Source organism: Serpula lacrymans (genome assembly GCF_000218685.1).
Source record: "Serpula lacrymans var. lacrymans S7.9 unplaced genomic scaffold SERLAscaffold_10, whole genome shotgun sequence".
NCBI classification, from domain to species: Eukaryota; Fungi; Basidiomycota; class Agaricomycetes; order Boletales; family Serpulaceae; genus Serpula; species Serpula lacrymans.
Genome location: NW_006763299.1, coordinates 270421 through 298026, shown reverse-complemented (window position 1 = coordinate 298026; position 27606 = coordinate 270421). Strand labels below are relative to the sequence as shown.

The window sequence follows — 27606 nt, the reverse complement described above, 5'->3', positions numbered from 1 at the left end:
ACTATCAAAACATTGGTCGCTCATCTTGCCTGGTTGGAGCGTGGGTGGGTAATTTTTGAACTGGAGAAGGTTCATCCCCTTGCGTCGCCCATGTTCATCGCTGTCCCATTCACTTGGGTACACTTATCTTTTGTCCATCGTCTTTGCTACAGCTACACCTACCACACGCTGCCTGGGACTCACTTGTTCCAAATTGGAACTACTCCTCTCCCTCCCTCGTTTGATCAGGTGGTCCAACACAACCAGTCCATTGGTAAGGCCATGGAACTGTCGGATTTAGACTAGGTGGTGGACCGGTGGCTCCAGTTTCTTTTTTTTCAGCAGAACATTCATTTACAGTGCGATTATTTTTGATTTTTGAATCATTTTTATGGACACATATTTTTTAGAATGCCTGACTGACAATAAAGGAACTGTGTTGATACTGATAGTGTTTTGCCTTGCCCTTTTTTTTACTGCATCTTCCCATGACATCATGATTTTCCTGCTCTCTTTTTGCTATTGGACTTTACTTTATGGCTGTACAAACCTGTGACATTACTCACAGCATTTATTGTTCTATCCCTTTCTTTTCCTTTTTTTGACAATCTTATCCTGTACTACCTACGCAGGATTTGTCAGCGTACATTCCTTCCTTCATATTCTTTCTCATTCTTTTTGCACAGCTATACTGTGCATAGCCTACTTTTCTTTTACTATATAAACCCCTGTATTTTACCTTGTAAAAACAACAAGAACTCCAATCCAGACGTCTTCTCTACTCTCAAGTTCACTACTCTACTACTTGTGATCCAGTGTGGTCACAACACTTCCCACTGCTACCACTGTTAATTGCTGTCATTGTCACTTCCCACTTTTGAAGTCATTGTTATCCCTTTCGATTAGAGTCCTTCTGAGCACTACAATTTGTGCGTCAGGAGCCTGCTATCACTGGGAACCTTGTCACCTTGTTATCCTTGTCGTTCTCAAACCTACCTTGTGCTACAATTAGCAAGGTAGTGCTCATCTATACTCGTCACTAAGCCCCTATCTTCTATAAATTCAACTATCCCTCCTCCTCAAAACCCACACTCATACATCTCTGGGTTTTACTTTGAAGGATCTTTATACGTACCACCCCACAAACAACCAGACCACTCCACTGTTCTAGGAGGCAAAGCCCATAAACAAGTTCCGTGGAATCTGGGAGGATTGTGTGTTAGTTTGTTTTTGTGTGTGGTTTTCTAACAGCAGTTCTCATCATCGACACCGCACTGCCTTTTTTCCTTATTTTAGCTACAAGTCTCTCACGCAGTGGAGCTAGTCACACGGGCTGGGCCCCATGACATCATCAGCCACTGCTTTCATCAACTGTATAATACATAAGTACAAACACACTGTAGTAGTATATAAAAAAACCTCAATAAATCCAGGAGACTCCTCAGCAAGTCCTCCTGTTGTTTACCCACAACTAACTTGGTCCTATCATAAGGGGTAACCACTCCCTCTCATTACTTTTTTGCTTGTCTGAGTTGTGCGCCAGAGTAACTAACTCTTGGTTGTTACAATGTGTGAGCAGATTGGAACAAAACATTGTTGACACCTTATTTCCGACAAGCATTTTGACAATCTGCTGGGTCACTCAGGTAAGCCTCATGGCTATTTCATTCACCCACAACTGCTTAATCTTCTTATTCTTAGCTCCTACCAGTCCTTGTTGCAATAACTACACACCAATGATCAACCCCCAGCATGCAACACTCTCACAATCTCCTCCTTCAAGTCCTGTCTCTGTCATCTCATCTCTCTCAGACAACACTCCTAGTCCCAAAACCAACAATTGCGGCAAAAAACCCATGCAAATGGGTAATGGACCATAAGGACCTGCACACTGCACGCATGAACTTCTTCACTCCACCAAAAATGTGTTGCGCCGTTGGTGCATCAATGAATACAAGCGCAACTTCCCCTACTGCTCATTTACCTGTTAGGCCATCCTCCCAGACTCCACTCTCACTTCAATTGCATCAAACCGCCAGTGGAAAAGTGTTGAGGAGATGTGTGCTGAGCTGCCATCCGCATGGCCCTTTCCGGATCAATATGGAGAGGAGATAGTTGAGTTGATGGTGGGTGTGGATGAGAAATATACGGAGCAGTGTGAGGCTGCTATGGTGGAAAAGAGGCAAGCAAAAAGGCAGGCTACTAATGCAGTCTGAAAGCCCCACGCAAATGAGGAGGTCCAGGTGAAAAAAGTAGAGACACAGATACCTCGCACCAGCCAGAAGGAGAATGTGGCATTACCTGGCCTTTCTCAGTAAGTCTTTCCTTTATATGTACATTGTAACTTTTCTTATATCATCTGCAGGTTCCAGCTTAAGCTAGAGTCGGCAACGCAGTTTGAAGCCTCACCTCACATTGTGCTGCACTCCTATACAAACTGGCAAGCCACTCCAACCACATGCACTCCCATTGCCTCTCCATTCACACTGCTTTGTTCTACAAGATTGCCGCCCACTCACACTTTGCAAGATTGATTGCCAACTTTTGGACGACACTAGAACGGGAAGCAAAGGCACTTGTGAGTGTGCTGGATATGTTGTAATGTAGATACTATGTCTTTGCCATTTGTAGAATCATTATATGTTAGTCTCCCATTACTGCTGAACTCAATACTCCCTCAGAGGAGAGCTACAAGAATTCAACACTTACAAGGATTCATTATGTAATTGCTAAGGGAAAACTCTCGCAGAGGAGAGCTACAAGGATTTGACACTCGGACAAGTTCTCGCTCTGGACATCAGACATGCAAGACTCTGGTATGTAAAAATTGGTGTTCATTCCCTTACAATCACAGATTTCATAGGTACATTTATTGTAGTTACATTTATCTACCAAGTTTCCCCTGTAGCTCATATATAGTCCCGATTGTTCCACCATTTGCCGATCATTTTGTTAGTAAGAAGATTGAGGGCGCTATTTGTAACAAAGTCTTGAATTTTGTCTGTGCTTGTTTTGGTGTTGCATCCTCCTTTTCAATGCAAATTTGAGAGGTGGTGTAAGCGATGGACAGCTGCTTGAGATTCTTCTCTTTGCTGGGCTCGGTGTGAGAAATTCCTTGATGTAGGGGCCAGATTTGCTTTTTGAGATGTTTGCAAATGGCTTGCATGGTTGGGAGAGCTGGAGCTTGTGACTTCATGAGCATCCATGTCCCATGGACTCCGTGAGTAGCAAATGTTGTCTGCATTGCAATTGAAAGCTTAAGGGACGTAGTTTCATTTGCTCACCCTGAATGCCTTGATGTTGTGCTCCTTGCCCTTGTCAATAGGTAGGAACGTGTGTGGGTGCCTGGTGGTATTCATCAACCAGCAATGCTCCATCACAAAGTCTCTATCAGTGTTGCTATAAGCAAAATGAAATGGCAAACAAACACAAAGCTTACCTGACTTTAGGTGGCCACTCATGGTGAATTGAACGAAGGAGCTCCAGAATTTCAATGGTATATTTTGAGTTACCACCTCCAGAAAAACAAAACAATATGTGTGGGAGGTTGTTTTGCATAATACCGACATCACCGGACTGAATCGCTTCACTAAGGTTGATGTATCATAAAACATTGCGGTTCCACATGACAGCCTGGGTAAATACATGGTCCTGTTGGTGTTACAATAACACAATTTTCGGACCTTTAATTTCATTCTCCTCTTCAACTTTCTTTTGTAGTTTTCACACCCTGTGCCATGCGGCACTTTCCATTATTGTTCAAACTCCACTTCTTGCACTGCACTGCCTTTTCTTTATTTTGAGATACAAGTATCTCACACAGTGGAGCTGGTCACACGAGCTGTGCCCCATGACATCATCAGCCACTGCCTCCATCAACTGTACAGTACACATGTACAAACAACCTGTAGTAGTATATATACCCCAATAGATCAAGGAGACTCCTCAGCAAGTCCTCCTGTTGTTTACCCACAACTAACTCGGTCCTATCATAAGGGGTAACCACTCCCACTCACTTCACTATAGCCTGTTTGAGTTGTGTGCCAGAGTATACAAACTCTTGGTTGTTACAGTTGGCTGGTAGGTTTGACGCTGGTTTCATGGAGTGCATCACTCGAGGAAAGTTGGTGAATGATGGTCTCAGCCATTGCTTTGAGTTTCTGTGACGGAGGTCTTGTAAATGATTGATGTTGCCCGCCACCAGCCAACAAGTGTAAAAGTGGGCCTCAGCAACATGATGGATGACATCATGAAGATGCTGGTGGAATGGTCCTCGTGTCTGAACAGCCCCAAGGCCTTTTCTTTCAAGCAAGGTGAAAGTGTGCATAAGTCCTTGGCCTGCAGTCGTGCCTAAGTATTGCTTGTGTAACAAGTTGACAAAGGCCATTTGTAGATGGAACCACCCAAAGATTGGGATGATCCAATCCATTCGGTCAAAGGTGTTGTGGTTGCATGCACGGAATCAATAGAGGCCCCACAGGCATTCAACAGTTAGCTGATTTCCAACCCATGGTATGACTCTCTCTAGTCCTGTCTTCTGCTGCTGCTCGTCCAAATGTAAGCCGAGCTGTTTAAACCATTCTACCAGAAGCTTGTTGTTGCCATCATAACTGGCCTCCTCTATATGGACAGTACCAAGCATATACTGTTCTGTAATAAAAGCCAGTCCAGTTGGAAGCTGACGGACTGGAGGTGGTGCACCAAAAATGGGATTATTGCATTGTTTATAGAGCTGGAGTTGGAAGTCAGGTGAGTGGATAAGGTATTGGAGGACACAATGAATGTTGTGAGCTTGGCGTGAAGGTGCACTGGCTTGTTCAAGGCTGTATATTTCCTCAATATTTAGTGGAGTCTTACGTCCTACTGCCCTATATCCCACTATCAAAGTAGTTCTAGTTATCAATCCTTTGAGAGTAGACATGGAATGTGACATTGAGATTGTCATGTGAAATGACAAAAGGCATCTTCCTCACAAGCTCTCATACCTTATCCATCTGATTCAATGATATAGCAGTGAAAGCATGAACAGACCATTTGTGGCTCATGGTGACACACAGAGTATGAAGTAGGTCCAAGCTTTTGGCTGAAATGCCTTGAGAACAGAGGAATACAGTGAGAAATTTGGCCCAGCAGTTGTGATGGTGAGAGCGCAAGTACATGATTTGAAAGAAAATGGAAATGATGACCTAAGGGTAATGAGACGACAATGCTTTTACATGCGATGCAGAAGCACAACTCACCAGGTCACTATTTGGTTTAATGTTTCACTTTTCTTGGGACTTGGTGATAGTCAAGTGTCGTAGAAGCTTCCAGAGATATGGAGTCCCTCCAAACCCTGCACTTTGGAGCATAAGACAAGGTCTTCAATCAAAATACTAGTAAGTCCCTCCTTGGAGACATCTTCAGGTGGACATCTGGCTAAATCCTCTATGCCTCTCAGCTCTTCATCTAATACATTGCTAACACAGTCAAACACAAAGTCCTGCAGGACTGTCCTGGAGCCACTCGCGCGTACATGGTGGGTGTCCTTGGGTCGGGGTGGTTTGTGCCAGCGCCTGATGATATTTGGAAGTTCATCACTGACCATTAATGCAGTGCGCTCATAATAAATCTTGGCATCAAGTGTGCATTCATGATTGCCCCAGCTTAAGAGATTGAAGAATATGGGCAGGTTGAGCCCTAGGGAATTCATATAAACCAGGACTGCTCAAACCTTGAGAGCAGGATTGCCAGTAAATTCATTCTTGAGCCACATTGTGTATTGGTTTTGGATCAGTGTGTGATGAATATCTTCTGATTCACTGTCAGTTGAGATGTCGGTAGGGTTTTCTATTCTACAATGCCAGTCTATATGAACAATGAATGGATTGGCTTGTTTGTAAAGTTCTTTGTCTGTGTTCATCTCATCCATGGCCAGATTGGTGTTGAGGTAAGAGATAAGATAACAGTGCTATTTTAATCTACTTTACATGGCACACGGCAACTCGGCAGTAACGGGCGTGACACGATGCGGGTGCCCTCTATCAAATGTCTCCAGACTACACGTAGTCAACCCCATGGGCTGCGAAGAGTGAGCCCAAAAAGGCAGGTGCTGTTGTTGACCAAAGTGGGACTAGTCCGAGTCTATTGTACTTTGTCCGGCTCCGCACATCCGATGCTCTTCTTCTCTTTTTGTTCTCTAGTCCAGGTGCTATCAGTGCCCGCTCATGGTTACATACCTATTGCAGGCGTCGCCTTATTGTCCTCAAGCCTCAAGGATTGGTCTGCTGAAATTTCTTATTATCCTCCACACATAGTGCTTGGAATAGAACAATAAGCAAGAAGTCTCATGGAGCCTTAAAACCCTCTGTAGGCGCAGACATCCAGTTACTCAACAAGAACCTGCTCGTCGCAGTTCACTGTCGTTCGTTTCGTTGCTGTTTCTCTTCGTTGCTGTATCCACTACACACTGTATCCTTTCTTTTCTGCATCCGATAGCCACCCTCGATATAACATCATAATTAATCTCTCACAAAACATGAATCACGGAACCGTTGCTATCGCTGTCGTTCATCGCCAGGTCGTTCTAATTCAAGGTGAGCAGTTGCTGTGTATGTTCTTATCGTTTGGGTCTAGTTTCTGAGCATCGCAAAATCACAGCCGCACGTTCACACAACCGCCGTGACCGATGGCTTGATGTTTACACATACAATCTTTTTGGCGATGGCGTTTTCCTCGCCTCTGATGTCCCACAAGCGCGCATTGCATCTTCAGACCTCCTTACCATCTTCCCATTCCGAACCACCACCACGGACATGATCGAGTTGTCCCCCAGGGCGTTCCAAGAATACTTGGAGCTTAGCTCCAAATACCAGAAGAGCTATGAAAACTTATGGCAAGGTCGGAAAGCAAGGCTGCGCTGAGGTATGAGGTGAAGAGTTTGAGGGGTGAATTGGGGATTTTTACTCTTATTCGGATATGGGCGTATTAGACGACACCCAGATATACCATCTGTAGCTCTAGTTTCTGTATTTTTACTGATTGTTTCCCTAGCTTTTCATTTTTTCCATGTATTTTATAGCCAGTGATCTTAAGAATATGATATGCCAGTTCGTCTCATGTATCCTTTGGTCATACAAAATCCTAGCTCCTTGTGGCTCATTTTAATTCTGCTATCAGTGGTCGATTGATACAGATATATAAATTATTGTGAACAATTATCCTGAAGCTAAAAGTATCACTCATCAGGGAGTGGTATATAAGCATACAACAGGTTATATCGATATTCATTGCATACCAGCCGTGATACCGCTCAAGCAAGAAAAGGAAGAAGATAGTGAAATAATGAGATAAAGAAGATGTGTCCAGTAGTATGTGCCCGATATAGATAGAGTACTATGCCGCAGGCGTAGCATTGGGATCTCTGAATATCTGTAATAGCGGTTGCAAATCAGTTTATCACGTAGCAAATACGCAAAAAAAATTACGTGCCTTCAGACTCCATATGTCGCCCACTTTGTCCAAACCTTCGTCTGGTATATCATCGTCGTGCATACCTGTCTCCAGGGGCTGACCGTCCGGAGTTGAATTTATTTTGAGGCCCTGTTCATTGGCAAGATGCAAAAGGCAGATGAAACAGAAACTAGTGCTGATTTCTTCCATTTTCTCTCTAGGATATGATCGTTGTAACCCAGAGATCACTGAACTGAAGACTCGGGCTTCCGACGGATCAGTCAAAGAGGGGTCATCCATCTCCTGGGAATCATCAACAGTCAGAGCATTTATAGCAAAATTCGAGACAATAAATACCATCTGATCGTCTTCATCTTCATCTTCATCTTCGTCGTCCTTCTTCATTTGTGGCACTTTGATGTCCAGACCCCTCCATATGTTCTCTTTGAGCTTTCTGACGTCAACTCGTTTTGCCCGTTTAGCATAATTGACCAATTCTGGTCGGATTCTCCTTGTTTGTCCCTGAGTTGCAGCAATGAGATCTTGTTCCTCAGCGTCGCCATTGGCAGCGCTTATGACTTCTCCATCTCCATATACATCGTCGAAACCTGGACCATCATCGTAATCATCGTGGAAAAACTGTGTATTGAACGGAATAGCACCCCCATCTGCAGCTGATCAATCCAAGTCAAATTAAAGATCAATCGATCAAAGAACACGATCTCACTTTCGTCCCCGTCCTCTTGGGCCACTCGCCCTGCAGCTTGATTGGCGGCAGCTTGCGCCCAGAAATTCTCATCAACCTCGCCGTCTCCATTCTCGTTATAACGAACCCGCTGCCCTCGCATCTTGAGTGAGAACTTGGGTTTGAGGAATAACGTTACGAGCTGTCGACTGGTGAAATGCATGTCATCAGGTAACGTGTGATCATCTCTCTTTTCTTTCTTTTCTTCCTTCGCTTTTTTACCCCGACTACCCTTCTTCGAAGCAGTCTTGGCGGAAGAACTGTAAGCAGGAAGAGTGATACCAGCGCCTCTAGTGACAGGTGCAAATAGCTCTTTTGCGGTGGCCTTGAGATCCTTTTCCGCAGGCGTGAGGAAGTCGATCTTGAACGCTTCCTTCTTTTCACGCTTAGCTTTCGGAGCTGCGGGATCAGATGTGTCCGCTGATAGATCTATCAATCAGAAAGGTACACGAGAGATTAGTTTCCAGACTCACGTTTTCTAACAGCTTTTCTGAGCTTCCAATGTTCAGGGCCCGCCCAATTTTTTAGGAAGGTTTGATCGAAATAGCCCATCATTCCGCCATCTGCATCGGCATCAGTCATAGCCATGATCAAATCACGTTCATTGGGAGCTTTGCGGGGATCAAAGGGCACAAAACCTCCAGGACGCATGCCAGCTTGATCCTGGTCGCCCTCGGCGCCAACAGAGACGTTATCACCGCCACTGAATTCATCTGGAACACCGCCTCCACCGAATTCGTCGTCGACAGCATGATCACCTTGGAAGAAGTCTTCGACAGGGTTGTCACCTCCGCCCTCGATATCCATCGGAGCATCATTACCACCAAAATCATCGTCATCGTCATCACGGTGGCTGTCGTCCGGAAGGAAAGTAGTATCATCAAATGCGAAACTATCCTTAGAGAATGAGAATCCAGCAAGGGAGTGTGATATAGCCTTGTCCTCGAGGACGTCGACGTTAGGTAGAAACTCCTCTAAGTAGCGTCGTCAGAAAGGACTAATAGATATTAATTAATGGAACCGCTTACTCCGTATGTAACTAAGATCGATTTCTTCCTCTGGTTCCTCTAAATCTTCTTCATCATCCGCGACCTTGCCCATAGAATCACTCGCGTCGAATACCACTCGCATACCACCATCACTCCCAACTCCCAAACTGAGGTGGTTCATAAGTAGACCCTGCGCACCACCTTCATCAAAATCTGCGCAGGTTTTTCGGAACAGCGGATCGACGCTGAACTCCAGATCCAGTTTCTTGCTTCTAAGTTGCGCGGCATTCTTGGCCAACGTTGATTCTGGTCTATGAGTTTTATTGCGTCTCCGTGGTTGGGAAGGGTCTTGAGGATCCTGAGAATCAGACATGTCCCCCTCATCGTCATCGCCAGTAATCCTCCCTTCATTAGCAAGATTGCTAAGCAACTTTCCAGTTTCCGTACCAACGCTATCCACGCGACTTGTCCAGATCTTGACACAACCGTCGAGGGTACATGATGCTCGCTGAAAATTGATTGAATTGTCAGTGTTATTGCGGAGTAGGGACATGTCATGAAAGTAATCGATTAGCGCGAAGTTCCATGAGTTCGCAGCATTGATTTTCTGTCCATACGTTGAATGTCAGTTACAACATGCAGATGGTAGTATGCTTACATTATCTGTAGCCATTTTCATCCACTCCTCAAAGTTCGAGCTCATCACATCGAGGGGGACGTTAATGATAGGTGGAGGGGCCACAGAAGTTAATTGTTGTTTCTGCTTTGCTTGAGCAGCTCTGGATGATTCAGCTGGGTCCTGTTCGACGTTGTTTCCTTCGGAAGAAGGACCAGCTTGTGCGGTTTCCGGTACCACGAACTTATTACTTTTTCTCCTCCTCCTCTTCTCGGCAGCATCATCATTTATATTCACAGCTTTCAGAGGAACCCGACCTGGATCAGATGAAAAACTGGCATCGTTATCGGGGCCATAAATGTCGCTAAAACGCTCGCTTATACGTCTTTTGCTAGCTTGTCGAGGAGGTCTGGGTGTTTCTGGTTCTGTATCGGCCCCAGAATCAGAGTCGCGGTTTTCTGCCTGAATTTTTGTAGAACGACTGCGCGTAGGAGGCATATTAAGAAAGCCTGTAAGTGCTGCCGGCTGGCGTTGTCACCGTCCTTGTGGAGGTTAGATTCAACAAAGGGGATACACGTGACATCGCGCGACGCGTACTGTCACAGCCAGCCAGTGACAAGTCAGTCAGTCACTTAACATGCTCCATTCTTGGCACTGAGGGGGGGCGAGTAACATGAGAACTAAACTTGAATGTGTTTATTATCTTCTAATGCAATATGTGTAGCGATACAAACAAAAGAGTACATAACCAACCCAATATAAATGATATTTTTGGTGACTTTTTCCAAACGACACACTGCAAAGCGTTATCACCAGGCGTCCAGGTCAAAACGCTCAAGGACAGCATCAGCATCCTCCACATCCTTTTGCGCCTTTTTCCTCATATAGAATATAGGGCAATCTTTACTTGAACATAGAACATCCTGCCAGGATAACCTTATTAGTTTCCTTTACATGCATATACGATATCACTAACCTGGTGAAGAGATCCTTGACAGCGCTGGCATTGTGTCCACAGCCGTGAAAACCGAACTTGCATTTCGGAAGCAGTGCCAACATGTCTTTGATAAAGTTCAGCCGTCTTTGGTCGACAGTTGTTGCATACTGCTCCATCTAAACGAACACGTAAGCCAGATGTCATAATTAGATGAAGTGTAGAAAGTTACTTTTGACACTGTTGTTAGCCCGTAAAGGTGTCTTACACCCTAAGCATGTGACAGTTTTTACGGCAAACTTCATTAAACCACCGACTGTGGGTGTCGCGATTTGTATGCTCCTTGTGTGACCGCCCGATACTGACACGTTGATTACTCTTGGAGCATCCAATATTAACTGCGAATACTACTCACAAAGCGACGATGCCTTCTCGCCCAAGATAGGCTCAAAAATTCTCATAAGAGGTTTTGACAGTTGGTTATCCAGATAGTACTTGGTATCAATAGGAATGTTATTTTCAAGGACGTAAAGTGGATCCTCTGACTTCTCATATGCCGCAGCACCTGGAAAGCAGTGCTGTATAAAATCATTTTCAGCAAGTAAAGAAGGAAACATATTCACCTTTCATGCCTTTGACAATAACATATGCCACACGATCACCCAGTGCGGGTGCCGAGCCTGTGGGGGTGGGGTTGGAGGTGGAGGATTGGTAAGTCGATAAAATGAGTATCCACCTGACAACGTACCAGCATCACGTTGCTTCATCCGTCCAGCCAATTCGACGTGGGCCTGTTTTCCACTATATTCTGAGGATACATGTCTGTGAATTGACGCGGTAAAAGTTTAACGATGGAACTGACCCGCTTTTGATAGGGCTTTGGTTATAACGAGTTGTGACATATCTACTTTGTTCTGAAGCAAGTCGGAAATGACTCGTTTTGTGTAGCTATAAGGAACCACTATAAGGTTATATAAGTTCGTCGACACGAAAGACTTACTCTTCAGCTCCCTTGACATCTCGGTCTATTAACATTTTATGGAGACACGTTTCAATGACTGTGGAAACCAGACGACAATTATCACGTCGAACAGTCTGCGATTTATGAACGATTAAGAGGAATGCTGAAGTATAGAGTAATCGACTTACTTCGATTCCCTTCGAGTCCATTTTATCATATTTTTCTGGTTTCGTCCAGTACAGACCAGCATACCTCTTTTTACTAATCAGAAGGTATGGAAAATAGACTTTCTCAAACTCCAACTTGATCGGTTTTACGAATCTCGCGGTGACGAGATCCGCTGCCTCGCTTCCTAAAAATATGACGGCTTTTAGATCAGTACGCTTCAATTAAGAGTACGTACATACCCAATGCCATAACCTTCGTGAGCTCTGCAGGGCCGAATTTGACCATGACAGAATCTGTGTCACCATAAATAACCTCCGCATTGTGATCATGGCCATTAGCTACACAGTACTCAGCCTCGACCTCCTGAATACAAAAATACCAATCAGAGAACGCGACTTGTTATAAGCGCATAATACGAAAACCCACTTGTTTCGTCTTCTCGATCATCTGTCGACCATAAGAAGTCACACTCGACGAAATAGCAAGACAAGGCAGTTTCCCGATGGTAGCTCCAGTGAAACCGTAAACAGAGTTAGCACTGATCTAAATTAAGGAGAGATAAACATCCGTGATGTCTTTTAGGCATTATCGAAGAACTCACTTTGAGAGCAAGCTGACGACCGTCAAGGACTGCACATTTAAAAGGATCGGTCTCTTTCTTCAGGTCTGCTTTAGCACGCTTCCTAGCAGAAATGAGATCCTCAAGAACAGTGGGTAGAAGACCCTTTCGCCTCGAGGTAGTGGCGAAGAAATCTAGAGAACAAGAATGTGAGATGTTTATTTCAATATCGTTTCAATTGCCATACCATTGTTGGGGGTTTGAATGTAATCAACGTCTTTCACGAGTTGTAGTCGATCAATAGTTGTCTTGTCCAGGAGGGTAGTATAACATAGGTTATGAGCCATCATGATTGACGGATACAGAGAGCTGAAATCCAAGGTAGCGATTGGAGAATCATAATATCCCTTCTTCGGCTCGATTACAGTGGCACCTTCGTACTGTTCATCGGTTCCTAGGGCATACATTTAAATTCACGAACATGATTATCGGACAGCAAAATATGCACCTTCTCCTTTAAGCAGCGCAGGGACAACGTAGCCCTCTTCATTTGCCTTGCGGAATAACTGAGAAAGAACTTTGATGGACTGGCCTCGAGATAAAAGGAAGTTGAATGGAACTCCTGTGACACGCGACATTTCGATATAATTCACAAAACACATGAGTTTGTCCAAGAGCCTTTGCGGAAGATAAGCATCCTTTACTACATCATCAATATGACCCTGCATGTCGAAGTGATCCAAATATTACCTTAAGGCAGTATACGGCTAACCGACGGCGAGATTCCGGTGTTCCATTTTGAAGTTCAGTAATCACAGAGTGGTGTACGTCCTCCTTCTGCTCGCCAAGGAATTGAGCGCAAACAGAATTCAACGTGTAGCTACGCAGTTTGTGCTCCCGTTGCATGAACTGCAAAATATCAAGTTGTAACCGCCCATCGAGCACTGTCTCCTTGGAATCACGCTGTCCATAGGCTTTGGAAGAGAAGTGGGTATCCTTTACCTGGGTTTTGGAGTCTGGGATAGAATGTTAAAGGACGAAAAGAGCCAAAAGTTGTGAAAACATGCTTTTTATTCTTCCTAGGTAAGGAAATTTAGCTGCTTTGAGATGTTTCGCTCGGTCTAAAAGGTACGGAAAATCGAAATTTGAAATGTTGTAACCAATCACTACGTCTGGGTCAGCCTCTTCGATGAAATCCCGCCAGGCCTGTAGCATCGCGCCCTCGTCCTTGAATGAAAGTACTTGAGATCCAACGATATGAGAACACGAATTCAAAGTGAAAATATTCCGAATGAACGGCTGACTATCGCCTGTGTGAGGTATTTTAATGAATATAATTTGTACATGAAGGCATCATTCGGTCTGACCTTGGCGAGTAACCATGTTTGCAATTTGTATGACCGGATCCATCTGAGGTTCAGGGAAGATGCCTTTACGGCCAGCGCACTCGATATCAAAGCTTAGGATCCGTAGGGGGGCTACTTTGGACCACTTGCCTTCAGGGGCGTGTGAGATGAAGTGATCGTATCTACAACAAGTTGTTTGATAAGCAGTTCAAGAATAAGCAAAGCCAAATGTCTTACCTGACTCTCAGCTCGACTTGACACTGAGAATGCTTTTCTTTATCAGGCATGATTTTATACTTGCCAGCAGGAATTTCAATCCAATTCATGCCAACCACCTATGAAAAGGAGCAGTATAATGATAAACATCATTGAAAAGATAATCGTTAACATACCTTGGTATCGATCATGAAACGTAAGGCATATGGGATATTGCTTTCAAACGTACTGACTGCTTGTCCAATGGGAAATAAGCTTTGAAAATGACACTCTCCTCTCTCGAAGATGCGTAATCAAGACGGATAAGAGTCAGGCGGTGTCTAAAACTGTACTGAGAGATATACTTATCTCGAACTTTTGGCAGTGTCTTAGGGTCACAGATGGTGAGCTTGAGAAATGCTACCCAATCGTCACCCCTGTATCCCCATAGGTTGCGTCGCTGAACACTTTCAATATTTACCACAAAAGAACCACCAAGCGAAGTCTATGAAGACCATTTAACACTAGGTGGTAGGACTTTTAAGCAAACATGCAAACGTACGTTGATGTGGTTTCGGAAATCCTCTTTATCATCATTCTGGAAGCCACGTGGAACAGCAATATAGAAATAGGGCAAGAAATCAGTGACATATGCAAGAACGCTATGTCCCGCCTAAAGTACGGGTTCAAAAGGTCAGGAGTCTTGTTGACGAAGAAAGAATTTACCTCGGTCACGCCAAACATCCTCAACATTACTGCACCTGTGCCGAAATCGGTAGACGGTTCCACGTCGATTTGTTGAAAGACTAGGAACACAAAGTTGAGTTTGAAAACGCGCTGCTTTGGAGTTCAAGCTCACCGAGCGCGTCTCTCGATTCATCGACTGGGGGAAGGGCTGGACGTGCCCAACAATCGGCACCACCTTCAGCACCTGAAACCTTATTGATAAGCAGTAAACCTTCCCATAAGAAACTGTTCATACCAGCTCCTTCATTTACTTTTAAACGTTCTAGAACATCAGCAAAGGACTGTGACTGAGATTGAGATTGGGGTTGAGACTGGGACTGGGACTGGGACTGGGATGGCTGAGAGCTAGATGACCCGGCAGTCGTTACTTTGCGTCTCTTGACAGCACGGTCAACTTCCATATCGCGCTCTTCCCTTCAGATAGAAACATGGTCAGTTATACGCGTCAACGCCTTGGAATGAGAAGATATACCGCCCGCGCGTTGGTGGCTGGCTCTCCTGGCTGGGCATTGTTGAGATAGATGTGGTTTAAAATCTAATAATGGTAAGAAAGAGTAGTCAAGACGCGTCGGAGCAGCAGAGAAAGCAGTGGTATATGCAGAAAGGGTTTCGCCCAACGCAACGACTTAGAAAAGGCTCAACGTTCCAAGATGTGCTATGTAACGCGTGTGGCCTTGTTTGTTCCATTGTCATCGCCACCCCCTGAGTGTCGATTGGACATTGACTGGGATAGTTATACACTGTACTTATATAAATTTCAAGTACATGTATACAGAAAAAATGAAAATGCTCAGATTGTTTCCCATACATTTTCGATGCTGATTTAATGACTAATACAAATCGTCTACTTCAGTCACGACGCAAAGAAAAGCTCTTTTAGAATGCGAGCTGTCTCTGCAGGATTCTGCACAGTGTGACCAATGGTACGAGGATCTGAGAAAATCTCGTAGTCATTTCCTCCCTGTGTCATAGATATAAATTAGTTCAAGCGCGGAGCAAACCGTGAATCGTCTTAGATACCTTGTATGTTTTATCACCAAAAAAGTGGATCTCTTCAAAGCCTTCACCCTCGACGTGCCGCAAAGCATATGTCTTGTCCCAACCTTTCGGGAAAACATCGAACGAAATTTGACCTCCGATTGCGAAAGTTAATCCGTAGTCTGCAAATTTTTCTTGGAGAACCTCTACAAAAGCAGCTCGTACACGGTGCTCCTGAACACAAATATATGAGTAGTCGTTTTTCGGTTGTTCAGGTTGTGTGCACTTACTTTATCGTAATCTACGAAGTCGAGGCGTTCTTGCACGCTAGGAATACGAGTCAAAAAGACTACATCATTGTAATTATACATGAACATACGTTGCATTACGGCCAATGGGGCTCACGTTTATCATGCCGTTGCGAAACTCGACAAATGTACCCCTTTTTTGAGTCAGTAAAAGATAGAGTAGTAATATTCCAAACTTACCGCTTGATAGGAATGTCCATGTCAGCAACGTAGTGCAAGATGAAGTTCACCAATTTCTTGTAGCGATCTTCCCCGACGTACTTTATGAACGATTGCGATGGGAGAGGCTTCCCCAGGCGATATGCGGTCAGTCCATTTTCTGCGAATCCGAAATCAAAGGCATCGATAGCTGACGCGGGGACTAGATGAGCGTGCAGACCAGTAAAACAATCTCTTTGAGTCCATACCGTCACTTCCGTTCACCGATAACTGCTCTGATATCTTGACAAGGTCTGATCCACCTACAAAGCCTATAACATACTTCTTCCGCAACGCACGAAGTAACTCGATCATTTCAAATGATGCAGCCTATCTGAATGTCTCTGCATCAAGTTAGGAAGAAATAGGTATTCTCAATTACCTGCCGTGCTAGCGACAAAGTACCATCGACATCAAAGAGAATCAGCTTTTTAAAGGGGCGATCAGAGAATTCAGCAGAGACCATGGTGAGTTGTGGTTACAGATATGCGTTACGGTAAATTGAGAGTGCCAGTCGTTCGCTTGAGGTGTATCATGGTCTCCTTATAGGGTTGGTCCGGTCATCTCCGTGTCTCGCGTAGATTGCTGGATCACAACCACGTATTTACCACAAGAGCTGACTCAGCCATTGACCTTGACTCCGACTGCAGTCACAATCAACGGATCCGCTGCTTGCAAACCGTGCTGAATAAAATATCATAACCATCCATTGGGTTCTGTACAATCGCATTGATATTCCCCTGCAGACATGGAGCGTTTTCACGTCTTTTCTCTCCCCCCCGCTCTGCTGCAAACACTGACACCCCGAAATCTCATCAGTCAAACACCACCTAGATCTGAATCACCCGTTCGGCCATCTGCACCACAAGCCACCAGCAATTCAAGAGCATGCAATATCTGCACTGGTGCCGCTTTTGTCGATGTGAACGAGCAGAGGTCCCATTTTCGTTCCGATTGGCATCGATACAATGTCAAGATACGCTTGTCTGGAGGTAGCCCTGTCTCGGAATCGGAATTTACCCAGTTAGTTGACGGTATGCACAATCAAAAACCCTTTTCACGATCAATAGCATCTCACCGAGCTTATCCAAGTTAGGTCTCGAGGATTCAATATCGGGCTCTGCTTCATCCGATGATGAAAGCTCCTCCGGAGACTCTGATGCCGTAGAAGCTCTTGTAAGCAAGAATAAGAAAACGACCAGGTCTACTTCCCCTTCGTATAACCTGCGGCGTACCCAACAAACTGCACTCGCTTGGTTCCACTCCCCTCCAGCGACCCAGATCGGCATATACAAAACCATGTTTCCGACGAATATCCCTGCCGCAGCTTATCTTACCCAGGTGAAAGATATGCAGACGAGGCTGGAAGGAGGAAGGAAGTGGGCTATGTTCATGGTTGCAGGTGGACATTTCGCAGGTGCTGTTGTCCAGGTGAGCAGACCTGCCGAGGAAGATGTTCTGGAACAAAGCAAATCGAAGAGAAAACCGCCCAAGCCGAAGCCCGAGACTGAAGTGTTGAGGCATAAAACGTTCCATCGGTACACTAGTACGTGATGGTTCAAAATCGTTTGACTGCAGGTGATAATTGTGCCATTAGCTCGTAGGAAACAGGGAGGATCTCAATCTGTAAACGACAACTCTAAAGGCAACGCGAAGAGTGCCGGTGCTCAACTTCGTCGATATGGCGAGCAAGCATTGCGTGACGTATGTGTTTCATTTTAACTGATTTCTCTTATATTTACGTATCACAGGATATACGAAACCTTTTGGAAGAATGGGCCGATGAAATCAATGATTGCGAACTAATTTGGATACGTGCAAGCGGCTCGAATAGACGTATTTTTCTGGACTACGAGAGGTGTATCATTCAAAAAGGTACTTACACTCACGATCTTGGTTTGGTGTGCTAAGAAACTGATGATATGACAGGCGATGAGCGGCTGCGAACTTTCCCATTCCCTACTCGTCGTCCCGTGAGTAGTTGTTTACACCTCGCCTCAGCGCCATACTCATCGATTTTATTCTGATAGACCCAGTCAGAACTTTCGCGCTGCCTTTTAGAACTCACTCAGGTCAAAGTATCACATCTTACCGAAGATGCCCTTCGAGCCCAAGACGAAGCATATCTTGCGTCACTACCAAAACCAAAAGTACAACCTACAGTCGAACCGACGCCCGAACCCGATAAACCCAAAGTAGCACGCCTCACGAAGGAAGAAGAGGTATTCCGAGAGAAGTGGCAAAGGTTACTGGAGATGGTTAGCAAAGGCCGCCTAGAGCCCTTGAAGACATTTTGGGATCGAGAATCCTCCCATTTCCAAAGCGTTAATGTGACGATACCGTCGTGGACAGGAGATCGACGAGCAACCCTTCTTCAAGTTGCCGCACAGTCTGGCCAGGAAGAACTCACAAGGTGGCTGCTGGAAGATATGCATGCAGATCCTACAATAGCGGTACCCGTTGGAGGACAAGATGACGAGGAGGCCGCACAAGCCTCTGATGCGTCAGATACCCCGTCGCCGCTTTTGGCTGGCTCACGGAGAACTGCATATGATCTGGCTCGCTCGAAAGGCACACGAAACGTTTTTCGACGTTGTGCAGCGACGCATCCTGACTGGTGGGATTGGCTCGGTGCTGCACGCGTCCCAAGCGCCTTGAGCCAGAAGATGGAAGAAGAAAGGGAGGAGAAGAAAGCGCAAAGGAGGAAAGGCCTCAAGGAAAAGATAAGAGAAAGGGAGGCAAAGGCAAAGGAAAGGGAGGCTGCAAAGCCCGAAGTCAAGGTGGAGCAGATTGCGCCTCCCAAGGTGCAGCGGAAGCCGCAAGACCCTAACGGCCCGCAGAAACTCGGAGGTTCGTCTGGCGGCTCAGATGGGGTAATGGGTCTTACACCCGAAATGAGAGCTAGAGTTGAACGAGAGCGGAGAGCCAGAGCTGCAGAGGCTAGACTGAAAGCTCTTGGTGGTCGATAGCATATGGCACTACAGCGGTGTCGTACTTAGTAGAGTTTAGATTCTCGTAAGAGAAGTAATCGTAGGACATTCTGTTGTAGATTACAAGAGTATATACTCCAGTGCTCGAGTACGTGGAGCTGGAGCGTTATATCGTTCCTTCTAACCAGGTTGCCGATCCTCTTGTTAATTCACCTCCGCGCAGCTGTGGGAGTAAGATGCCATTTATGGAAGTTTGGCCAAGCCTGAACCTAAATGGCAGTCTACTGTACAGCTGCAAACAAGCCGATGTGCGGCTGAAACGATACTATCGAGTATCAGCAAGTAACCAATCTCCCCGACCTCAAGCCACCCCGACATTCACCAATGGCCCCCACCAAAAAATCCAAGGCAACCAAGTCCACCGAGTCCATCGCGGCTCGTCTTGCCCTTGTTGTAAAATCGGGAAAATACTCCCTTGGGTACAAATCAGCGCTCAAGCAGATGCGCAGCGGCAAGGGTAAGCTAATCTTTCGCACAACTCTCTCTCCGGGGACTGGAGCGTGAGGCTGAGAAGGTCCCTTGTGCTGATTTAGCCTCTTTGTTTTTTCTCCTCGTTTTCTCGCCGATTTCTTTTGAAATCATGGGTGGAAAATTTAATAGCCAAACTTGTTTTGATCGCTGGAAATTGCCCACCTCTGCGCAAGTCTGAACTCGAGTACTACGCCATGTTGTCCAAGACGACTGTGCACCACTTTGCTGGTACTAATGTTGCTCTTGGAACCGCTGCTGGAAAGCTCTTCCGTGTCGGGTGAGTTTTGTGATCATCCATTCTGATTATGAACGATGAATCTGAGTACATGTTCCCCCTGCAGTGTCATGACCGTTTCCGACCAGGGTGACAGTGACCTCCTCAACTTTGCTGAGGGTAACGCTGCATAAAATCATCAATTACTACGGGAGGGGAGAGTTAGTTGGTCTTATGTCCATCCCATGAACTTAGGCAATACCATGCAAAGATTGGCCTCATCGTCGATGTACCTCCATATATACTATGATCACACTACACACTCGCACATGTTTGAGCTACTTGCTTATCTTGACGTTTGAGGTTGACAATAAGAAAGCCACGACTTAAACAATACACGAATGTGAAGAGAGTTGGAATATGGAATATACTATCTACCGGTGATTGTTACAACAATGTGGGCGACATCTCTATGATTGCCTTTGGACCTTTCTCCGTATAGTCAGACTTGGTTACAAAATTTTTACCCTGTGAGTCATTGAAAGCAACCTAGGAGATATGTAGGTCGGCCTGACGGGATGGGATGGGAAAGGATTTTAGTAGTGCTCACCTTTGCTACGATACTAGTACCTAGGAAGGCAGCTAGCCCATCGCCCTTCTCCCGATATTCGGCAAAGTATTCTGGTACATTCAACACTCGAATCACACGGGCCTGTACTTCGTTTAGTTGATCAGGGTTGGTGAGAATGAACGGAGCCAGTCGTGACTGTAACGCAGTACCAATTCCTTGGTGGAAGCGTGAAGACTAACCAACACGATAGATAGACGATGGTGACTTACCTTTGACGTGGTTCGTCAGATCACCCGTGACAAAAAGTCCCTGCCATATATCCTGGCGTTGATCCACTTCGGTTTGCCCGACAGCGTGTCCGACAGCGTCTTGCAGGGGCATAATAGTGTCAAAGTCACATTCAAGATCAAACCCTGGAAGCGTCCTGAGTAAAGTCGGGTCGAACAAGGGCTCGCAAAACCGATGTCGTTCTTTCCCAAGTGTGAGCGTTTGATCACGGAACGAAGTGGTCACCAAGTCCATAGCTTCAATTTCTTTCGCGCGAGCTTGCTCTGCAGCTGAAGCCTTTGCCGTCGCTTTTTTCTTCAGCCCAGTCTCTATCACGGCCTTTTCTTTCCCAGCGACAAGAACTGCAGCGATATCTGTTACACCTTCATCGTCAGGGATATCCACCGTTTGGCCATGAGAAGGGACCTTGACGAGTCCTTCTTCCCAAACATGTTTCACCAAGTCGGCGAGGTACTTTTCAACAACTTCTGGACTGCTGGGGTTGTCGGGTGGCGAAATTACTGACAGGATGGACTGATTGGAGCGAAGGAGATGGGCTAGGTATTTCTGGCAATCCCGAATGCCGAGGGATGTCGTTGTCTGAGCTGCACGGATGGGGAAACCGTTGTGGATTGGCGTAATATCTGTTGTCTCATAGCCAATATCTACAACAACCCCACTCAATGAATTTGCAGCATAGATTTGGGCCATAGGGCGCTCAACAAGGCTAAAGCCGGCGACATTGAAGCGCTCAAAGAAAGTCTGACATATCCTTTCATAGCCATGTCTTGAAAAAGCAGGAGTTATGGATAATAAGACGGGTGACTCGTTCTGGGCACGTCGAAGTTGTAGAATGTTGAAGATGACGTATTTCCTGCGGTGTGTCAGATGGATGTTCTGCGAAAATGAGTTTGGTGGACGGTCCACTCACCAGATAGCCTCTGCCTGTATCCAGTCACGAACATCGCCATCTGCGAAAGGCCACGATATGGCGATGTCCTGGCCTGCTTCGAGAGCCTCGTCGAGCTGCGCTCCTACGAGATAGTCGGTTACTTTGGCAGAAGGATTGGTTTGGTAAGGAAGAGAAGATGCGCGACTTGTCGAGGCCGACGAGCGACCAATTCCGTTAATGTCTAGCGGCGTAGAGGACGACCTCCCATTCGAATCTGCATTCGTGTTATCCCCTGAGCCTTGAGACGTGCTTTTTCGGAAACCAACCCGAGCTGGGATTGTCTGGGTGTGGATGTCAGCGAGGGCATCGATGCAGACAAGATGTTGCGCACCACAGACGGTGTTTTCAGTAAATCATGCAGACCTATGCCAGCTCTGATAAGAGTCCTGCCATTTTCGATGATTATAACGGACGAGTCGCGAAATGCGACAGGCATACTTAGTAGTCGCGGTTACAAGTAATAAAAATCAGGTTAGGGTTCCTTTGTGGACGCGTTGTTTATCTTTAATTTACTATACTGTTAACCGTCAGCTCGGATGGGGGGGGCTATGGACGTCACAGAGGCCACACAAGCCGAGTTAGAGCTCCGCTCGGCACTATCAGTGTTTGAACATGATTTTTGAGTGTAGCGCACCTGAACTTTTTGAAACTGAGATTGCAGTACCTTAGTAGAGTGTTACTTTCTCGAAAATCACGCACATGGAAGGAACTCGCTCAATAATTCAGGATTTTGTGCTAGGAAAGTTGGAGGAAGTAGTAAGAATATATAGAACTGCTATGGGTTGAGTTGTTGAGGAAAAATGACAGTGGAACATATGTTTTCAGATATGTCCGAATAGCCCCCCCCCCATCCGAACTGACAGTTAACGACAGTACCCATGATGCCACTTCAAAATCTATAACAAAGGGGACGGTGGTCCCAAATGCCACGTGCAAGCCACATTGCGTCGGTTATTTTGCTTAGTTTCGCTCATGTGGTTTTTGTGGCAACACAGGAGCAGCAGTGCAGTAGTACTATCGTTGAACAATAGGTGCAATTGGTCTGGGGAGAAGTTGAATAACTCACCAGTCGTTGAGCTTTAGACTGTCGGAACTTGACCAGTAGATATAATTTTTAGTTTTCTAGCTGCCTATGTAGAAAAATAAGCAAGAACTCGAAGCATTGGAGCAGCGGAACAAAACCGAAAGACGACACATGTTTTGGAATGGTTCTGCAATTTCTGGTCACACTGGGTCACAGCGGCACTCACAGACCAAATCAGGCAGAGCTTACAAGTCAAATTCCACCAGGTCACACCAAGTCCTGACACTGGTGGTATGTGCGGTACGTACCAAAGCGGAGCTAGCGGTCCTTGATTGATTATCTTGGTGTGTGATTGCCTGTTTCGGTCGCCTAGTCACGACTCCATCATTGTTTTTGTTTCTCCAGACGCTTTGAGGCCCCAATCAGCTCAGTAAGTATCTGGCATTGTAGGGGCCTACCTATTGACGTTTTCTAAAAAGATATTGCAATATTCCCAGCACGAGATCTGGTCAAATCTGGCCATCTTTCCCTTAAAATTCACACTTCTGGAGTTCAAGAGCATAGTGTTAGGTCTGTCGTTGTTACTATAGATAAGCTATTCACTAAATTTTTTCACAATTATATTCTCTATACTATATTCTACAACTAACAATTTTCTAGCTACCTGTACAGTGATTGTTGAGCCTCTGGAGGCCCAAGTGCATATCTCTTACTGGTTGCATCCGGTGTCCAACGATAGTAGTAGTGAACGCAGTGAAAATTGTAGCCACACTGAAGAATTCTCACACTTATAAGAACATACAACAATTGTAGTGAAAATTGTAGCCACATTGAAAACTCTCATGCTTATAGGGACATTCAACAATTTGTAGTGAAAATCATAGCCATGTTGAAAATTCTCGCGCTTAATCGTTTTTACTACAAAACACAATATAGTGGACACCAAAACTCACGCCTGTGGCACGACGTGACACAACTCAACCAAACAAACCTCTTTTCTTACTATGTGGGGAAGTGGTCTGGCCCTACACACAAAACAAACTGTTGTCGAGAATTTGCACATTTTGCATTACAAAAATTAATAGCCATTATTGACCACACTGTGGTGTGCATAAAAATAAAATCAAAGACCCTTCCCCACACATAAAAACACAGCTTACACAATGTGAGTTTATAACAGTTTATGGTGTTGATTCAATTAAAACTGACACATTGATTACAGAAGCCCAAATTATCAACAAACCAGTGCATATAGCAAATACATAAATATGAATATGAGCAATTCAAATATGCAGTATGTGTAGCATTGTTAATGTGTCATTAACCACTAACTGATATATTGATGTCATTTGTAGACATATTCCACAGACACCTGAACAAGAATGTAGTGAACATCGCGATAGAGATTGTATACAACGTCATCAACAGATGACATCACCAAGTGTGCGACGAGAGCACCTCTTGGACCGTAGAGATTTGAGAAATATCAATATTGTGCAACCAAATTTTGGAGGACCTTTGCATGATAATCACATGCCTCAGCCATTAGCTGGACCTGCATACCCTCAATTGCAGCCCCCTTTTCAAATGAGGCAGGGTAACCAGTTGCTTGCTACCCATGGTGTTGACTACAATGAAAGGCTATTAGATGGGTTTCAAAACCGACATGCAGAACGGGTTAATCAATGGCGTAATAGACTACAGAGGCAGAAGTAGGCTGAGGATCAGATGATTCAACTCCAGGAAGCAATACAGCTCCAAAGGCAGGAACAGCAGTTGGCTGAGGATCACCAGGAAAGAGAAATTGAACGTCAGGAGGCAATTAGACAACAGGTACAGCAGCATTCTCAGTATGCTGATCTGTGTTATGAAGAGCTACAAGCTCAGCAACTCATTAGAATCCAAAGAGCTGCTCAAGAAGAGCTTGAAAGGAGGAAAGATGAGCTAGCAGATCAGGCTCACAGGGCTGCCAGGGATGCTGTAGACCAAGGCGGGGACTTAAATGAACTGGTAGCTGCCAGAAATGCACCAAGGATGCCAAGGCCTCAACGACTTGCAAACGAATGAAATATTGCTAACTGCCGCCAAGCACAGGTGATACGCCAGGAGGCCCGACAACCATATGTAGAGCCTCTATACCATCATACTTTACGCAACATGGAAGTAGAGTGCCGTAATTGTGGAGCATTACACTGGGATACCGAGAGACTCACAAGTTCCTCCAGGATCCATCCAAAATTTGGTGTGTGCTGCCTTCAAGGTCAAGTTAGGCTGGATCCTTTCCAGGAAGCACCTGCTGCGCTACACTGTCTGTTCCGTGGGGTTGACATTACTGCACATGAATTCCGCGACAAAGTTCGCTCATACAATAATGCTTTTGCGTTTACATCTTTGGGTGTCAAGATAGACTATGCTGTCACAAGTGCTGCCGGACCTTATAGTTTCCGTATCCATGGAGTGTAAGGACCATTTTACTATTTTCTTATATTCTCTATGTCTTGGTTCTCAAACACTTTTCCCATTACACCTCTGGCTCTAGGGCTAAAGGTATCATTTGCAATCTTACTTCTCATAGCCCTCACAGGCTTTCTTAACCACCGCTACCACTTTATATCACAGATCAGAGACTGGGTATCACTCCCAGCCAGCCAGCACAATGGGTAGGGACTGGTAGTAGGCATCTCGCCAACCAGCTCCAAGTCCCATTAAGGCCTGGATATACTAACAAACACTTTGATCAGAATTGTACCTCATCATGAGGATACGGTTCCTGAACACGCGTGACAAACACCTATTATTAGTATAATTCTCTCACCCGCTGATTAATCATTCAAAGTCGTATGATAGTTGTTCCCTTTTTTCTTATTGGACAATTTATTCCTCAGACCACTTTTCGTCTATTCTCCTTTCAGTCTGAGGAACGAATGGTTAGCTATATAAAGCCTTACCTATTCATGTATAGTTCCTTAGTTTTCTATTACTTGAATTATCCGCTTTACCTCTTATCAGAAACCTCTGAGTCCTAACTCCTACATCCTCTACTTGCTATATTCTCTAGCATCTGTTGATAATCAGGCTCATAGAACCCCTTACTCCCTGCAAGTGCAGTCAGAGACAGGTTTTGTTTTTGTTATAGTTTATCGTTGCCTCACATAGAGGCCTTCATCATAGCATCAATGCATTCCATCCACCTGAAGGTGAAACTCCCTCTTTTGGCCAGCTTTACATTCATGACCCACAGACCGCCCTTTTTTTACGTAATGAGAATAACCGGGGGCATAGCACTACACCAGCAACCATGCTGGAGATCCAGGATACCCTGGAGCAATTCAATCCATTCATCCCTTTGTACAAGCAAGCTTATCAGATCATCATGGAAAAGCCTGAAGCAGAATGTGCCAACATAACAGCCCATATAGCTCTTGATCAAACTCTGGACCAATGTCGTTATAATCTTCCTACTGCAGATGAAGTTGCTGCTGTTATCCCTGGAGATGGAGAACAAGATGTTGATGAGCACCGTGGTATTGTTTTGCGGCTGAAGCAATTTGATCATGGTGGTGGTCTCAAGCATATCAGCCATTTGCACCCCCTTTATTCACCTCTGTATTATGTTCTCCTATTTCCCTTTGGAGAACAAGGGTGGCATAGGACAATACGGTCCATTCAAAATGCTGATGGAAATATATGCAGTAAATATGTCTCCCAGCGGTGTTATTATGCATACTGTCTCCATCCCTGAAGAACCGATCAATCTAATCTCTTCTATGGTGGAAAACTACTCCAGGAGTATTGTGTGGATGCATAGGCTTCCACAGGAGAAAGTGAATTAAAGTGGGTTCGTCATCATCAAAAAGACATAAGGGCAGATCTTTACCAAGGTGTTAAAGATGCTATGGATCGAAATGATGGGGAAATAGATTTAGGTCAACAGGGCCAGAACATTGTCCTACCATCTTCTCATTCTGGTAGTACATGGCACATGTACCAGCTCTTCCAGGACTCCATGGCTATATGTCGCCACTGCCGTAAACCCAATATTTTTCTTACAATGACAGCAAACACCAACTGGCCTGAAATTCAAGAGGCTTTGCTGGAATACAACAATGCCGGTGAAGTAGATGATAACCCCAATATACCTACAAGAAAACAGACTGCTGCAGACTGTCCTGACATTGTTGCACGTGTCTTCTATCAGAAAAAGAAGGCACTGTTGAAGGAAGTCAAAGATGGGATCTTTGGAAAGACTTCGGGATCTGTTTACACTGTGGAATACCAAAAGCGGGGTTTGCCACACATGCATCTTCTCATATTCTTGGAAGATCAATATAAAATCTGTGATGCCACCCAGGTTGACTCTGTTGTCTCTGCTCAAATTCCTGATCCTGTCACACAATCAAAGTTATATTCAACGGTCACAAAGTGTATGATGCACGGTCCATGTGGACCTGAGCACCCTGGAGCCCGGTGCATGAAGAATGGAGCATGCTCAAAGCGCTATTGCAAAGAGTTTTGTGCTGAAACCAGATTTGGTGATGATGGTTATCCAGAATATGCAAGGCCTGACAATGGGAGGACTTATACAGCTCCAAGTGGTCATGTTTTTGATAACCGTGATGTCGTCCCTTATAATGCATATCTCTCTGCCAAATATGACTGTCACATCAATGTTGAAATCTGTGCATCCGTTAAAGCCGTCAAATATATTCATAAATATATTTACAAGGGCCATGATCGAGCTTCAGTTGTGGTGGGAGGACAAGGTGCAGATGTAGGAATTGTGCATGGAGATGCAAGGCAGCCGAGGGATGAGATTCAGGAATATATTGATGGTCGCTATATTGGTCCTGTGGAAGCATGCTGGCATCTCTTGGAGTTCCCTATGCATGAAAAAAAACCAACGGTATTGCACCTTCCCGTTCACTTAAAGGATCAGCAAACTGTATTCTTCAATGCCCATAAT

The 27606-nt window shown here is 45.1% G+C and overlaps 10 protein-coding genes across 10 annotated transcripts; 4 read left to right on the top strand and 6 right to left on the bottom strand.

The window, feature by feature from the left end:
• Positions 1 to 2923: 2923 nt before the first annotated feature.
• SERLADRAFT_409752 (uncharacterized protein) lies at positions 2924 to 3537 on the bottom strand (the record flags this gene model as incomplete). The annotated part of the gene is made up of 3 exons (XM_007320619.1): positions 2924 to 3217; positions 3264 to 3378; positions 3419 to 3537. 3 exons carry the CDS (start codon positions 3535 to 3537, stop codon positions 2924 to 2926), a joined length of 528 nt encoding a protein of 175 aa, XP_007320681.1.
• Positions 3538 to 5269: 1732 nt separating this feature from the next.
• Positions 5270 to 5671, bottom strand: SERLADRAFT_440161 (uncharacterized protein; the record flags this gene model as incomplete). The annotated part of the gene is made up of 1 exon (XM_007320618.1): positions 5270 to 5671. One exon carries the CDS (start codon positions 5669 to 5671, stop codon positions 5270 to 5272), a length of 402 nt encoding a protein of 133 aa, XP_007320680.1.
• A 462-nt stretch (positions 5672 to 6133) lies between these two features.
• Positions 6134 to 7127, top strand: SERLADRAFT_451029 (uncharacterized protein; the record flags this gene model as incomplete). The annotated part of the gene is made up of 2 exons (XM_007320617.1): positions 6134 to 6554; positions 6619 to 7127. The coding sequence occupies 2 exons, from the start codon at positions 6497 to 6499 to the stop codon at positions 6879 to 6881; spliced, it is 321 nt and encodes a 106-aa protein (XP_007320679.1).
• Positions 7092 to 10258, bottom strand: SERLADRAFT_451028 (uncharacterized protein; the record flags this gene model as incomplete). Its single annotated transcript, XM_007320616.1, has 7 exons — positions 7092 to 7388; positions 7449 to 7713; positions 7768 to 8084; positions 8138 to 8575; positions 8629 to 9129; positions 9184 to 9751; positions 9803 to 10258. The coding sequence occupies 7 exons, from the start codon at positions 10256 to 10258 to the stop codon at positions 7354 to 7356; spliced, it is 2580 nt and encodes an 859-aa protein (XP_007320678.1).
• A 183-nt stretch (positions 10259 to 10441) lies between these two features.
• On the bottom strand, positions 10442 to 15071 carry SERLADRAFT_451027 (uncharacterized protein; the record flags this gene model as incomplete). Its single annotated transcript, XM_007320615.1, has 24 exons — positions 10442 to 10683; positions 10737 to 10873; positions 10927 to 11055; positions 11110 to 11259; positions 11318 to 11374; positions 11443 to 11502; positions 11557 to 11642; positions 11695 to 11789; positions 11844 to 12007; positions 12063 to 12186; positions 12250 to 12366; positions 12425 to 12576; positions 12630 to 12836; positions 12891 to 13080; positions 13133 to 13398; positions 13450 to 13692; positions 13750 to 13910; positions 13966 to 14063; positions 14121 to 14199; positions 14289 to 14428; positions 14486 to 14596; positions 14650 to 14729; positions 14783 to 14861; positions 14922 to 15071. 24 exons carry the CDS (start codon positions 15069 to 15071, stop codon positions 10570 to 10572), a joined length of 3189 nt encoding a protein of 1062 aa, XP_007320677.1.
• A 332-nt stretch (positions 15072 to 15403) lies between these two features.
• SERLADRAFT_472526 (uncharacterized protein) lies at positions 15404 to 16731 on the bottom strand (the record flags this gene model as incomplete). The annotated part of the gene is made up of 7 exons (XM_007320614.1): positions 15404 to 15631; positions 15691 to 15882; positions 15939 to 15975; positions 16028 to 16090; positions 16137 to 16305; positions 16364 to 16484; positions 16537 to 16731. The coding sequence occupies 7 exons, from the start codon at positions 16618 to 16620 to the stop codon at positions 15524 to 15526; spliced, it is 774 nt and encodes a 257-aa protein (XP_007320676.1).
• Positions 16732 to 16837: 106 nt separating this feature from the next.
• On the top strand, positions 16838 to 19300 carry SERLADRAFT_472524 (uncharacterized protein; the record flags this gene model as incomplete). Its single annotated transcript, XM_007320613.1, has 6 exons — positions 16838 to 17188; positions 17251 to 17700; positions 17752 to 17858; positions 17906 to 18029; positions 18084 to 18127; positions 18185 to 19300. 6 exons carry the CDS (start codon positions 16903 to 16905, stop codon positions 19121 to 19123), a joined length of 1950 nt encoding a protein of 649 aa, XP_007320675.1.
• A 100-nt stretch (positions 19301 to 19400) lies between these two features.
• On the top strand, positions 19401 to 20221 carry SERLADRAFT_472523 (uncharacterized protein; the record flags this gene model as incomplete). The annotated part of the gene is made up of 3 exons (XM_007320612.1): positions 19401 to 19601; positions 19745 to 19892; positions 19957 to 20221. The coding sequence occupies 3 exons, from the start codon at positions 19469 to 19471 to the stop codon at positions 20021 to 20023; spliced, it is 348 nt and encodes a 115-aa protein (XP_007320674.1).
• A 17-nt stretch (positions 20222 to 20238) lies between these two features.
• SERLADRAFT_451023 (uncharacterized protein) lies at positions 20239 to 22078 on the bottom strand (the record flags this gene model as incomplete). The annotated part of the gene is made up of 5 exons (XM_007320611.1): positions 20239 to 20378; positions 20440 to 20615; positions 20670 to 21541; positions 21599 to 21900; positions 21951 to 22078. 5 exons carry the CDS (start codon positions 22053 to 22055, stop codon positions 20277 to 20279), a joined length of 1557 nt encoding a protein of 518 aa, XP_007320673.1.
• Positions 22079 to 24309: 2231 nt separating this feature from the next.
• On the top strand, positions 24310 to 25106 carry SERLADRAFT_440153 (uncharacterized protein; the record flags this gene model as incomplete). Its single annotated transcript, XM_007320610.1, has 3 exons — positions 24310 to 24333; positions 24387 to 24653; positions 24738 to 25106. The coding sequence occupies 3 exons, from the start codon at positions 24310 to 24312 to the stop codon at positions 25104 to 25106; spliced, it is 660 nt and encodes a 219-aa protein (XP_007320672.1).
• Between the last annotated feature and the right edge of the window lie 2500 nt (positions 25107 to 27606).